This window comes from Malurus melanocephalus, unplaced genomic scaffold (assembly GCF_030028575.1).
Source record: "Malurus melanocephalus ecotype Western Australia unplaced genomic scaffold, MMel_1.1 scaffold_78, whole genome shotgun sequence".
Classification (NCBI taxonomy): domain Eukaryota; kingdom Metazoa; phylum Chordata; class Aves; order Passeriformes; family Maluridae; genus Malurus; species Malurus melanocephalus.
Genome location: NW_026623310.1, coordinates 406,846 through 421,534, shown reverse-complemented (window position 1 = coordinate 421,534; position 14,689 = coordinate 406,846). Strand labels below are relative to the sequence as shown.

The following is a 14,689-nucleotide window of genomic DNA, read 5'->3' as shown; positions in this document are numbered from 1 at the left end:
TCTTCACACTGCTCAATAAAGCTACTAGGATCTTCCCAATTTTGGCAATTTTTTGCAGATCAAATTTGAATAAGGTTTATGGAAGAGAGTTTAACTTCCCCTCACCACATAATGATGATCTTTATTACTCATTTTAGAGCCACAGTTCAAATAATACCTGTATTTCTAAAATTAACAGGACTGACTGAAACAGTTTCTGATTCTTCTAAGCCAGCACAAGCATCAAGAGAATCAAGTCAGATACAATCAAATTTTGTTTACAAGTTTGGCTTGTTTACATCTTGGCTCTCAAACCCACCACGAACTATCAGCCTCCTGAAGGAGAAAAGAAAAAGATCAAGTATTTTTAATCCTGACTGAGGCAAAAGAAATTAAAATACATTAAACATTGGTGTCATGTTGTGGGATAAACCCACATGAGAACTGTCACCATTCTCCACACAGGCTAACACTGCCTACAGTCATAAAGGCAAGAAAACCAAAAGGAACCTGAATTTCAGCATAAAGGGGCATTTTGAATCCTTCCCTCTCCCCAATTATCCACCACCTCACTCTGAAGAGGAAAGGAACTGAATGGGTAACTTTGTATCTTCCTCTACAAGAAGTTAGTTAAGCTTTGTGAATTTACATATTTTTCCAGAAAGAGTGAAATCTGGGACAAATTCTCCAACCAAGTTAAAAGCCTCTGAATATCTATAACTAGAACGCTAATAGATACACCACCAAATATNAAAAAAAAAAAAAAAAAAAAAAAAAAAAAAAAAAAAAAAAAAAAAAAAAAAAAAAAAAAAAAAAAAAAAAAAAAAAAAAAAAAAGCAATCTTTTAGCAACAAAGCTGATTCCTAGCCTAGAATACCTATTAAAATACCAAAAAAATGTGGGGAGGTAAGATGTGACAGAGAAAGTGGAGAGGAGAGGGATGCTAGAACATGGTACATTAATTTGTTCATTGCTAATATTACATGTATAACATGAAGAAGTAAGAGCATGTTACATTGCAATTGTGGTTAAAGCACAGTTAAACATAGCCATATATTAAGAAACTGTTCTTGTACAACAAGAAAGATTACAAGTTGGAGCAAAACAATATTACTAAAAAGCAGAGTTTTGCTTTTCCCTTATTCTGGAGTGGTTTTGAGGGACATGTGGGGTTTTTGGGGCTATAAGGAGTTTTGTGGGTTTTTTCCCCTACAAAATTCCTAAAAAGCAGGAGACTAAAGTGTTCTAAAATGTGTGCTTAGACTTCTAAAGCCACATTTCAAAGATAAATGAATCACAAACCATTTCTTGATGGTTTAGCTCAGCTCTACTAGCTGAAACAATACTATTTTCTGCGAGGTTTTAATAGAAGAGAGTTTCAGGCTTGGGGGGTTTTTTGATTTTGTTCATTATTAATTTTAAAATACTTATTTTCAGCATTATACAGTGATAGGTGTTGAGTAAGTAGAAAAGGATTGTCAGCAAAAATCACAAATAATGCAAAGACTTCACAAAACTCGTATTTCTAAATGCACCACTAATAAACAACAATATGGAAAAGAAAAAGACAGCAGAGGTTTGTGTAAAAATATTGCAACTGAAATTAGCTCAGCAGTGCTCATGAAAAGATTTTTACCCAAAAGGACAAAGGTTAATTAATTTTTGAATATTTTTCAAATTTAGAAAAACATTGTAGCTAATACTCTTGGTCATTCTGACTTCAAAAATTTTAAAACACTCAACCTGTTTAAGAGAGTGGTACAGCCAAGCTCTTTGTGAGATGTACACCATATCTTCAACAGTCTGTCTGCAACAAGATTATAAAAGGATGTATTTCTAGAAAAGGGTGAATATAATACAACACAACTTCCAGGCAGAACCACATTTATGCTCTGTCATTACGGTACATATTCAGAACAATTACATTTTTCTCCACTAATAGCTCCAATCAAGATGTTAATTAGTGGCATGCTTTATCTCATAACCCATTTCAAAAGCCTTAGCATTTTGACTTACTGTTGCTCGCATCCTTTTATTTCTCTCATTCAACTGGTGCTACCACAGTAACAAAGGATGAAGGAAGATTCACCAGTCACCACTCCGGCTGCTCCAATCTGTTCCATTCACTTAATACTGAGGTAATCTTCGGTGATGTGCTGAACACTGCCCCCCGCTCCTGTTAACAGGGCACCTTCACCTGAACGCCACGCAGGAGTATTCCCTTTACCTTCCTCTATAGCTGTGCATCCACAAAGCATGTGGAGGCAGGATGCGAAAGGTAGGATCAATTAACAATATAGTCAGCAATACCTACCTCAAGCCTTCCTTCCTATCAAATTAGCCAACGTACAGTGAGCTTCCTGCTGTACATGAATGTATCATGTCACCATAGCAACTAAATCAACAAATAGCTGCAGCAGCATCTGCTTCTGGATCATCTAACGTCAGTCAACAGAAGGTTCGGGTTTAAGAGAACAAAGCTTCCAAATATATGCCGTTTTATAACTGCATTTTTAATTTAGCCTCCTGATTCCAAGATAGGATACACTAACTCAGAATGAACCAACTTCTGACTTCATAATCTGTGATACATCTTATGACTTCATTTTGCAATTAAATCARAAAGAAGGGAGGAAAAAATACTTTGTAAAAGAATAAAAAGATACAGCAATGAAATAATCAACTGGATTCAACTCTCTCAAATATTGTGTTACTTTATACCATGCACTTTCTAAGAGATATGAAAAGAAGGAAGTATGTTTCCAAACATTGCTTTACAATTTACATATGTATGCCCTAAATAATACCACAGACAGAACTACCTTTTATTAAATACTAAAGACATTTCACTTAGCTGACAAAGAGAGTTTCCCTCTATTAGTCTCCACTAAAGAGCTAAACTGAAAATATCCAATATTGTTTTCTGGCAATCTCACATCTGTGGTTTTTAAACCAACACCAGTACRGGACCACTGGCACACCCTCACCAGAAGACAGATACACAGGGCAAAATAAACATGCCTTTCTTCTTGAGAAAAATTACTTCAAATACCACTTATCTGTCACTAGTTTAAGTCCTAACCTACAGGTAGAAAAGATATAGGAAACTGCTTTGAAATTGTTTCAGTATTTGGAATGCAAAAACATGAGATTACAGATCAAATGCTGCCTAATGTATAAAAAAATTAACATTACTGGGACAATAATGTCAAAGGTAATAAGTAAATGGTCAAACACTTTTACATAAAAGGATGTAAAGTTACAGCCTATTTATAACAAAGTAATTTTCCGTTCCTGTAACTTCAAGTCATTTTCCTAACATTTGATCAGCATGAAATGATTTACCAAGTTAAAGCTTTCTAGGCAAAAAGTAACAGTTATTCCTACCTAGTATAATTCTGTTATTAAAAGCACCTACTTTTAGTTTTCAAAGCAGATGTTTTTCCACCTATTTTTTGTTACAAGTCTTTCGTTACAAGAAAAATCACTACATCAAGGTTGGGCTCCACAGAATGTGGTCCAGCGAACAGGAAAAACTTGACACAGACTCAAGATACTAATGCTGTTGTGTCTCTCACACAGACTTTCTGTGATTTGTGGGTTTGTCACCTCACCTATGCCAGAGTTTCCATTTGCAGAACTAATCCCTTAGTATTTGTAAGTTTCTCATGCTACTGATCAAAGAACACTGCAAGACTTGAGTGCTGTTATTCATTAGCAGCACAGAAATTGCCAGATGGAATCACATCTGTGGTCGAGCTAAGGTGATGTCAGTTACAAAAACAGCACAAACTGTTTTTCCATTGATAACRTATTCAAAATCTGCTGCTTATATCATAACAAGGCTAATGAGCCTATAAACAACTCTTTTCCATAATCAAGCCCACTATCACTTAAAAAATACATTAAATGGAAAAATGCAAAAGATCTATATAACAGGTATTATAGAGAGTATATGATTATTAAATAGGAATACCTAACACATCAGTAACAAAAGCTAAATGAAATTGGTACCTTAAATCGTTTAAAATTGCCAGCCTTATGAATTTCATGGTGGAGAAGCGTTAGTTCCAAGTACTTCTTTCTTGAAGTCATCTTTTAATAAGATCTTTSTTTCTCCCATCTTTTAATAAAAGCTTCCTCTCTCCACATTTACATTGGCTACTAAGCCATAAAGAGTTTTGAAAACTTTAGGTTAAGCTTTGTACTATATCATAGCAATTCATAGCAGACTCAGCACACCATATTTATGTGTTACCTATAAGGAAAAGTAATGTCTTCTGGTTTTATTATCGATGACAGACGAAAACAGGCTTCTCACCATTATTTATAGAAGCATCCTACAGACTTTGATCTTTGCCCAAATAACACAATGCAATACCCTTAACACTAAAGTTCTTAATATTTTGTTTTCCACTGTATTTATCTGAGCAAATTACAATTTATATGTTTCCCRTGACTATGCAATTCTCTACCTTAGCTTCTGCTAGTACTGACTAGAAGGATCTAACTGCTCTAGATATGGAATTTAAAACTTTGTTAATAAAGACTTGTAAAGATATGGGTAGCAAAGGCCATTAACAAATCTTGGGTTTCAGGACTAGGGAGGAAAGCCATACAGCATTAATTGTTACTTATTATATTACAGTAGCAATTTACATGCTTGGGATTTTGAAAAAGCCAAATACAATCCATACTATTTCAGATTAGGCAGATAAAAGCTGCATTTTGGAAAAATGCAGYGAAAGAAGCCATCTTTTCAGTGACATGCTCCTAAGGCTTGCATTTTCACAGGACAGACCAAGTAACTGTGCAACATTTTTCTAAAAGTCAGCTGACAGATAATAAAATCAGCAAACATTTCATCTTTAACCATTGTTACAAGATACTGTCAGCACCGATTGTGCTAAGATGACAGAATATCCCCAGAAGGAACGGGAGATCGGAAAGATGACAAGTCTGTTCATTGGCACCGGCATTACAAAACTATAGATTTCAATAAGCTTGCACTGCTTTCTGTAGAAAGGCAGGTTGGAAAGATCTGAAAATTGGTGATTTTTTTTTTTTCCTAACAAGCAAGTTCATTTAGGAAAAGTTTTAAGAATTCTCACTACACATGTATTTCTTCCCCTTCTTTTCTCATGGAAGATGATCAGTTGAAAAAGCTGAACACTGAGAGGAAGGGCAGGCAAAGATGATTTCTAACCCTATTTTGCAAAAATACAAAGTTTTCTGAGAAGAACCAGTAAAAGTTATATGTTAAAATCTGCACCAAATGTCACCGATACATGTTCAAGACCTGTTAGTGTCCACATACAACAGTGCCAATCAGCGTATGTTGCACAAGTGTCTGTTCCATTCTTTATTATTAAAAAAATACTTACAATTTGGGTCTATTTTCTTCTGCTTTGTCTGTCTCTTCTCTTTTGCATTCTCAGTTCTCATAGATTGYCTAAGCTGAGTTTTATTTGCCTCATTTTCAGCAAATCACTAGCATTGACACAGTCTTTGGTTAGCAGTGCACAGAAAAATTGCTACTTAAAATAATACCACTGTTGTATCTTCAAATCAACAAAAGTATCAACATAAGGATAACAGCAGTGTTTCAAGGAATCTGGATAAAGCAGCAGACAAACATTTGGACTTCAAAGTTTTAAGACAATCCTTGTTTACAGGGAATTAGAAGGAAGCAGTGTTGGGGCAAGTCACTGAACTCTGGAACTTTCTGAGGCATCTGGTCATGGCCAGCAGTTAGACACATCAACCTCTAAAAATAAAAACTGGAAGACTTCAATCAGATTATTCTTATTTCATATTTTTTGTTTGAAGTCCACAGGAATTCAGCTTCACAATGCTAAGCAAAAGTGGATGAGAAACAAGCACACACTGCACAGCAAACTGGTAGCAAGGACTAACTAATGTTTCAGCTAATACTTCACGGGGGCTGGTCCCCTTGGTAGGCATCTTCCCTGATCAATCTGCCTATTTGCAACAGTCCAAATGTATTATGGACTGGAAGAAAATTTTATATTTCCCAACACTGATTCTAACAGCTCAGATTCCTGTTTACTGAAATTTAAGATGGATAGATGTGTTTACCCTAAATGGATGATTTTTACCCTAAATAGTGCATAAAAGGAAGTGCCAAAGGAAGAACAGTGTTTTCTAGTTACTAAAAAGAGCATTTAATTAAAAAAAAAATCCAAATGTTAAGAATTTCAGTATCACTTCTAAAGCAGCCTGATAAAGTACCCTATATACCCAGTTTTATGCAAATCTGGGCATCACTGTATATCAAAACACTATGACAATACAAACTTGAGCTGGAAGAGAAATTAAAGGACACATCTCTATTAGATCAGATTGGGAAGACTTCAACAGTAACAGACCAAGGGCTTGGTGGGAGAAATCTCTACAATCCCAATCCTTTTCCATGTATTTTCTCCTCTACTTCAAAAAGAAAGGGAAAAAAATTAAAGCCAAAGGCCATTTTTTTGCTATAGTGTGTAAACTATAGTCTATGTGACTCCATCTGTTTCTAGAGAGTGTCATTCTGGCAGCTCTATACAGTGTATAATTCTGTAAAACAAATAGAGGGTTGGGTGGACTTTACCCAGTTATGGCAAAGTCTCCCTCTCCAGAGAATAGAATATCACAGACTATTTTAGTTGGAAGGGACYGATGACGATCATCTAGTCCAACTGCCTGGCTAATTGAGGGCTGACCAAGCTGCTGTTTAGGGCACTGTCCAAATGCCTCATAAAATGCTGACAGGTTTGGGACTTTGGCCACAACTCTAGAAAGCCTGTTTCAGCATTTGACCACCCTCTCAGTAACGAAATGCTTCCTATGGAAGAAACAGGTTTCAGAGAGCAAAGAATGCACCTYAGATTACCTGTTTGCCAAGTGTGTAATTCTCACATATTTTAAGAGTGGTGTCTCTGAAATTAAAAATATGACTTTGCAAAGTAGTTCCATTTTTGTCACAACTTATGGAGAGATTWACAATAGCTGTCTTCTAAGGAAATGCAAGTAAGCGCTTTGTAGGTCGTGGATCCTGGCACTCAGGTCATGCCTTAGAGAAAGGGAGAGATGAGGACATGCCCGAGTCCACGACACTGCTTAGGCATAACTATACCCTTACAAACCTTACTGATAGAGAAGCACACAGACTCAGAAACCAGGCCCACTTGCTCCAGACTGCAGAGAAGAACTGAGCTACCACAATGCTTATAGCTCCAGGCAATTTGCACCTTCTCACCTCATAAAAAGAAACAGAGGAAAAAAAGTACAGCTCTTTAATCACCTTCCTACACCACGAAAGAGATCATCTTCTGGACATGCTTATTTCTCCCCACTGACTATATTAGCAACTTACAGTGACTAACTGACTTGAAATTCAATTTTCACAAGTCATCTGATTGTCCCAAATGTCAGTTTCTGAACAGATTAATTCAACAGGGGTTGAACGTCTCAGGTATCTTGGGAGGAATCTACTGTATCAGAGACCAAAATTAATTTAGGATTCATATCATGCACATGAAAACATATTTTACAGAGAAAGGGGGATTACTGAAAAGTTTTATGAGACTGCTTCATTCCATGATTTTTCATACCAAATAGAAGTAGAAAAGACTATAACCTACACAGCTTTCACTCTTGTTTTTAAATTTATTTTCAAACAGCAAATATTAAAATAAACATATCTAAATGGTAGTATAAATTGTGCAATAAATCTGGTGCTGCTTTCTGCTAGCCAAAAGCAGCACAGTATTCACACATAACTGTACATGAAAGAATTTTGAATCCTCACTTTCTGCTGAGGATGATGGCTTCTTTCAGGAAACTTAAAGCAAGTTTTCAATGCATCTGCAATCAAGGATAAAGTTTAAACAAATTAGAAAATATTTCTGATCTCTAAGGCAACAAAAAAGTTTACACTTAACTAAGAAAAAACKACACCCTTCCTAATAAAAAAATATAATTAAGTCAGACAGAGGAAGGATTTACTAACCCTGAGTCATTAAAATTCATGTATTTTTAGCTCTTTCTTGGTGATGTTATTTTTCTTAAAAAATCATAGCAAACAACCAGTTAAAAACTTCCATGGAATTTTTTTTTTATATGGAAATGTCTCATGTAAGTTTGATTATGTATTTTCCAGTGATGGTCGCTACACAAAGGTACTAATCAATGCTGGGGAAAAATACAGCTTSATAATAAGCTTCCACAAGCTAGAACTGAAGCACTGCATGCCTGAGAATTCCAGTGGTTCCAGTAAACACACTTCAGCTGCACTTCGATGCTATGAAGTCACTGAAGAATGGAAGAATAATTGTCAACTAAAGCAAACCTCAATGAATCTCAAAAATGAGAAGTTAAATGTATCTGCTAATTCAATAGAGCCAAAGGGAAAGTACAAAAAATAAAAAAGACAAAAATCCTCAGCCAAAAAGGACAGTAACAGCCATGCACATACTCCTTGTTCTGTGAAATCAAAGCACAGGTAAAAGAATGGAAAATAGCACATTATGGAAAGCAATGAGAACAGTTATCACACTATATGTTGTCAAACAACTTTTAACACAGATTTTTTTTTTTTCTTGTAGAGGAAAAGATCATGAAACATATTGTAGTTCTAGGCTTGACTTTCAGCAGCAAGGCAAAAACAAAGCAAGCTGGAACTTTATAATGTACCATACGGTTTTCAGAAGCAGAAGTGCCAGAACAAAAACTGAGGAAACTCATTTAGCAATCTAGTCTAGATTTGTATTTTCCAACACCATCTTCACCATTATATTTTTGCTGTAATGCCACATATGTAAACAATTTGAAAGCACAAAAAAGGGACTATTTCATTTGTTTTAYAACCCTCTATTACTCTGCTGACTGAAGATTTCCTTCTACGATAACAGGTTAATAATAACTCTAATATCAGAGGTTTGAATATTTAAAGAAAAAATGATTTTGGAAACACTAATTTATAGATTTGATATCTACTGAATACCTACTTAAACCCACACACAATATATACACACACACACTACACATACATAGACACAGAATGGGATTTTCAGAAAACTTGCTAAGCCTCAAACTTCTCAATAAAGTTTGGAGGATAACCAACTGACCTCCAAAGCTAGAAATGTTACTTTATCCCTATACCTTGTCAAGGAGTAAGGGTCAAACTCTATGTCCTATTCCCCAGAGAAAAGGAAATGGTTAACAGGTACTGGGCTACTTTGAGAGTGCTATCTACATTTTCTGCTAATAAATGATACTTTGATATAGGAGTGTCTTACTTTGCAACTGCTAGCTTTAATGGGAAGGTGCCGTGAGGGTCCAGAACGCCAGGGCTGCTGCATACTTGTGTCAGCAATTCACTGATTTGTTTTGGAATAGCACTGGGTGCTGTAGAAACTTTCCAAAAAAATTTAACATCAGTGTGTTAAAGTAGTTTGAACTCTTGCCTCCTCTTTTCCTCTTCTCCCACCAAATTAGAACTCACATAATCAAGCACATCCTTCCTGTCCAGCCTCAGCARTCATCAGTAAAGCATCACTGCACCAGTTACCTTTATATGAAAAACGCTCAAGTGCATCTGTCCTTATATCTTTTTTTTTTTTCCAAGTTTCACTTAGTTTCTACCAACTCCTATAGATCTACTCCATACTCCACCTACAACCTTGTTCACCACCAAGACATAAGGAGTGCGTTACTCTCTCATGCTGAACACAGTGACAGAAAGGTGTAAAAACGGTACTTCTGTGCTTAACAGAGGAGGAGCCAACAGGCCTGGTCTTTGATTTTCTTTTCTACTGGTTTTATCCTATAAAACTAACAGTAGTCCCTTGTTCTGTGGAACACAGAACCAGGAAATCTGCCATAGGCAGCACTGAGTGACATATRAACACCCACACAGTTTAAGCACCATGTTTTCTGACTAAACACTCACACATTCCTCTAACTTTGTGGATTGTTTTGTTTTAAAACATGGTGGAAAGTTACAGCTTTAACCGGATCACACACTTCCGCTATTGGAAGCATATGACCTTTCATCCTAACATGTTCAAATATTTACACTGCTATTTCACATTTACACTGCTAGCAGAACTTCAAGTATTTGAAATAGATTATCTTGAAGATATGAACTGTTCCAGAAAAGTAMTGAATGGTCAGTATCCATCTGGTAACTGAGTTATGCAGTATAAACAATTTAAGTAATCATAATTACAATAGTTAATTGAGGTAAAATGCAAGTAGGGGTAAATTGATTTTAAAAAATCCTCAGATATTTTACAACTGAACAAAAACTTGCAAGTTTAGTATACAGTTAGCTAGTCTACTATAGAAAATTCAACCAAAAATACTGTAAACAAAACAGTTAAATAAAGAATTTTCTACTGGTTTTCAGTCAGGATTGACTAAAACTAATTAGTTCAGCTACAGACCAACCTATACACAATGCAGACAGAGGAAAATATAAATTTCTTTACATGGACAAAACAGTCCTGAATTCTGATTGCAAGAACACAAATTTTGTCAGCTCTACAGGTTAAGTTATAGTTCAATGCATTCCAACACYAGTGCTGTTATACAAAAGAAACTGGAGAAGTACTTTTCATATATCAAGGAAGTAACCCTTACAAAATGTGTGTCCTGTAGCTAAGTAAAAAGATTTACAGAAAAATTAGCAACTCCATCATGAAGGCAGAAGTCTTCTTCCTTCTTATATTTTCAAAGTTACAAGGGAAAATAAAGGAATACAATGAACTAATAATTTAAAAATATAAAAAAAATATTTTTTAAAAGAATATGAAAAAGGCTCAACACTGTAGTGTTTTGTACTTGAACACATCATACTTTCAAATGCAGTATCTACCCTTTTCATAAGTACCATATAAAATGAACATAGATGATTTTAAGACTGTCATAAATAAATAAGCACCTGCCTGACGTTTTTTGTGGCCTAAGTCTTAATTGGGCGACCTTGATAGAGAATGCAGTCCCTGCAATTCTGGACTTTCCATATTACAGATATATAAAGTATTTTCTACCTACTTATGGCTTTAAAGTCACCAGATGCAAAAAGGGTTTCCATTAAGGTTTCCTGCCACTGAACAAATGCACCCGCTAACTCTTCAGAATTTTGCATCAGATGTGAAAGAAGGACAGAGAATGAAAGCTACAATTTTCACTCGACAATGTGGAACACAGAACAGGGGACAACACTGTGGTATAACCACCAGTTATCATGACATGAAGAAAGAAAACTACTTTCCTTATTGATGACCAATGCCCAATGAAGAGTCTCTTTTCTAAAATACACAATTACTACCAGTTCCACTTTAGACACTAGTTCCCCGTTGCTTTTAATAAAAAAGAACAAAAGAACAACAGCATTTATGTTGTCTTTCCCATAAGAAGATTAACAAAACCTCCCACAAATTAATTTCTTTCAAGAAATACTTTGCTTGGTTTCCAGTTTTAATCTTACTTGGCAGGAGAAAAAGACAACATTTTAAAGAAAAGATATATCCAAAAGAACATTTAAATTCATACTTTACTCAAAATCTTGCATGATTACAGAGTAAGCTTGGCAGCACAGACTGACAGTCTTATTTTTATGTAGGCAGAACAAGGAACTCAGTCTCAACTATGTTTGAAACGTTATGGTGAACAGGGGAAGCTCCCTAGGTCTAGAAGAAAGCAAAAGTCAGTGCAATCCTCAACAAAGGGCAAGGAGGAGAATCCAGAGAGCTAGAAAAACTGGTCAACATCACCTTCAGCTCTGGAAAGAAGAGCAAACAAAGCTTCCTAGAAGTCATTTTCAAATGCCTTAAAGATAAAAAGGTGATAAAAAGGTGGGGTAGTAAGTATGGATTCACAAAGGGTAAACCATGCCAGGCAAACCTAGATGACCTTCTACCRTGAAATAACTAGCCTGGTGAATGAGGGGAGAACATAGGTAATGTTTACCATGAWTTTAGCAAGGCTTTTGACACTCTTTTTTGAATAACACAAACCGATGAAGCCCAGATTGAGCATAGGCACTGAGGATGACTGAAAACTGGACCAAGTGCCAGTCTTGAAATGTTGTGATCAGCAGTTCAAAGTCAAGCAGGAGGCCATCCACTGGTCATCTACTGCAGTGGCTGACACTGGGGCAGACAGTGTCTACCATCTTCTTTAAAGGCCTGGATGATGGGACAAAGTGCATCACGAATAAATGACGCAAAGCTGAGTGGAGCAGCTGATGCACTAGATGGTTGCATTGCCATCCAGAAACATAAATTCAAGATATGTATAGGCAGACACTTACATACAATAGCAAGTCTCACCACTCAAGCTACCCAGTTGTAAGCAAGCATCAGTCTGGAGATCACAACTATTAGTGCATGTTGTGCCTCAGCTACTATGTTCTACCACAGGGAAAGGTTTATTTGCCTTAATAAGATCATACRATAATATAAATATATCACTTTCAAACTAAGACACAATCACAGCTTGACAACTTGGCAGCTGTTTGGTCCCATTCTTTCATGAAGAAGTTCTTTTACAACACAGGTTTTCTGCTTTGTATTACTTACAAATCTCATCTTTGCACTGGCTCCACCTTATCTGTAATACACACGKATGCCCAAAGCTGTGCAACTATATTCCAGATGAAGGATTACTATCTTTTACAATATCAACACATCAGTGATGCTGTTGGAAGGAAAAAAAATACAACAGGATGTTTCCTTACCTGTTGTGCTCCATCCCCACTAACAATAGGGGAAGTCAGAAGTGGAATTTCACTACTTATAACTGAAGTGGTATCCAGTAACGGCGGATGTTCTGCCATCATTGATGGTCCACTAATTCACAAGTTCACCTGCAAAAGAAAGTTACTCAAATGGTCAACCTACATAAATATGTCTGAATAATTATCCTTAAAACCTGGCTCACTTTAGAAATAACAACAACAAAAGAATATTATGAAATTAGACACCTTAAGAAAGTACGTTTCCACAACAAGCCAGCAATCACATAAGCTTGAAGACATGCTTTGTCAGCAAGTACAAGCCTTCGTCATATAGAGAGGGTGGTTTACACCCCCTCTAGCGGCTGAACCTCAGAAATAGATATATCACAGCCCTGGAGCTAACAAACCTGAATTTTTTCACTTTGATAACAAATCAAGGTTTCATCTGACTGGCACTGCTGACGAAATGCCTACCGAAGGAAAAAAAAAAAGGAAAAGAAAAAAAGCAGTTGCCTTAGAACCTACAAATATAGTATTCTTGTTTATATGAAACTGGTAAAAAAAACCCAAGATCTACTAACAAGGACACTTGGTTTTTCTCTTTTTTTTTTTTTTTAATATCAACCTACTTTTTCTATTACTATAATGAATGAATACTCACTTTAGGAAAAACTAGTTACTAGGTAATGTTCAAGCGAGGCACAAATGAAAAATAATAATTGAAAAATTATCTTCTGCAGAATCTGACATTATTTTAAAATTTATCAAGACCCAGAAATAAAGCTGTGTCACTTTGATAACCAGTGGCCCTTTAATCAGCAGCTAAAACCTGGGGAGGAAGGGAAGAGGCAATGCCCACACACATGATTATAATCCTCATAACCATACTACCAAAAAAGCCTTTGCTAGCCCACATTGTAAAGTTACAAGAAACCTGATAACAAAAAAAAAAAAACAGCACCGAAGAAACAAGAGGCCCATCAAAGCAGTGATACAATTCAGCTCTGAGGAATATCATAGAACATAACAGAAAGCAGAATTTAGTCAAGCATTCCTTTCAATTACATTAACAAGTCACAAATAATGTGTTTTCTAATATTTTGCATCTTAGTGGTATATGAAGACTTATGGAAGAATTAAGACTGGAAAAGGTGAAGATTAAAATTTTTCCATGCTGGAAATAAGTATAGTCTACTAAGCTGCATTTGAATTTGCATTCAATTTTATTTTTAAAAAATTCCCACTAAATTACATTGGTTTGTGTACTGGTCTTAACTCAATCCCGGCTAGACCTAGTACAGTTAGCTTTTGAAATAAAAGAAGAATCAGATCAACAAGAATTGAGAAATCGATATTTCTTAACAAAACAAAGACAGTTGGAAAGAATTCAGGGTGAATGGCACATTCAGAATTCCCACAAGTTAATCACATTTTGCATCTGAAAACAGTGCTTTACATCAAACATAGACATAAAGAATAGACTGAGAAGAAGCTTGTATAGTATTTCTAAAGCAGAACTGCCTCTCTGCCTCTCTTTGCCAGTACTTAGAGAAGCGTGGTAAAAAAAAAGTAAATACAATTTTGTAGTTATACAGTCTCAGACAGTGGTGTTACAGGCTTTTATAGGTGTTACCTTGGTATCATCTGGCTAATGAAACTCCCTACAAAGACTTCCAAACTTCTAGTACAGATATACTGCCTGCTCATAAACAGAGATATTTACTAGTTACAGCACTAACTTTGACTGAAAAAATACCCAGGATCACTCCTTCAGTTTTAAAGTCAGCTTAATGACACTGACTTAGGTACCTAGCTCTAAAGATACCTGGTTAACTGTTACAGCTTCCTACTCAGAGGCATCCTCTAAAACTCCATCTCACCCAATGGATTGCTTCTACTTGCCTGCCCCTCTAAGGCAGATTAGTTCTGCTGTGGGTTGAAACCTGTGGTACATAGCTCTCA

At 35.9% G+C, this 14,689-nt stretch overlaps 1 protein-coding gene across 3 annotated transcripts in view; it reads right to left on the bottom strand.

The window, feature by feature from the left end:
- FNDC3A (fibronectin type III domain containing 3A) overlaps window positions 1–14,689 on the bottom strand; it is a 111,999-nt gene that overhangs the window by 80,613 nt on the left and 16,697 nt on the right. For all 3 annotated transcript variants that reach the window (XM_057367357.1, XM_057367356.1, XM_057367358.1), the window contains exon 2: window positions 12,728–12,856. In XM_057367357.1, coding sequence (XP_057223340.1) covers window positions 12,728–12,829 — 102 coding nt within the window. In that variant the 5' untranslated portion in view covers window positions 12,830–12,856. The remainder of the gene's footprint in view (window positions 1–12,727; window positions 12,857–14,689) is intronic.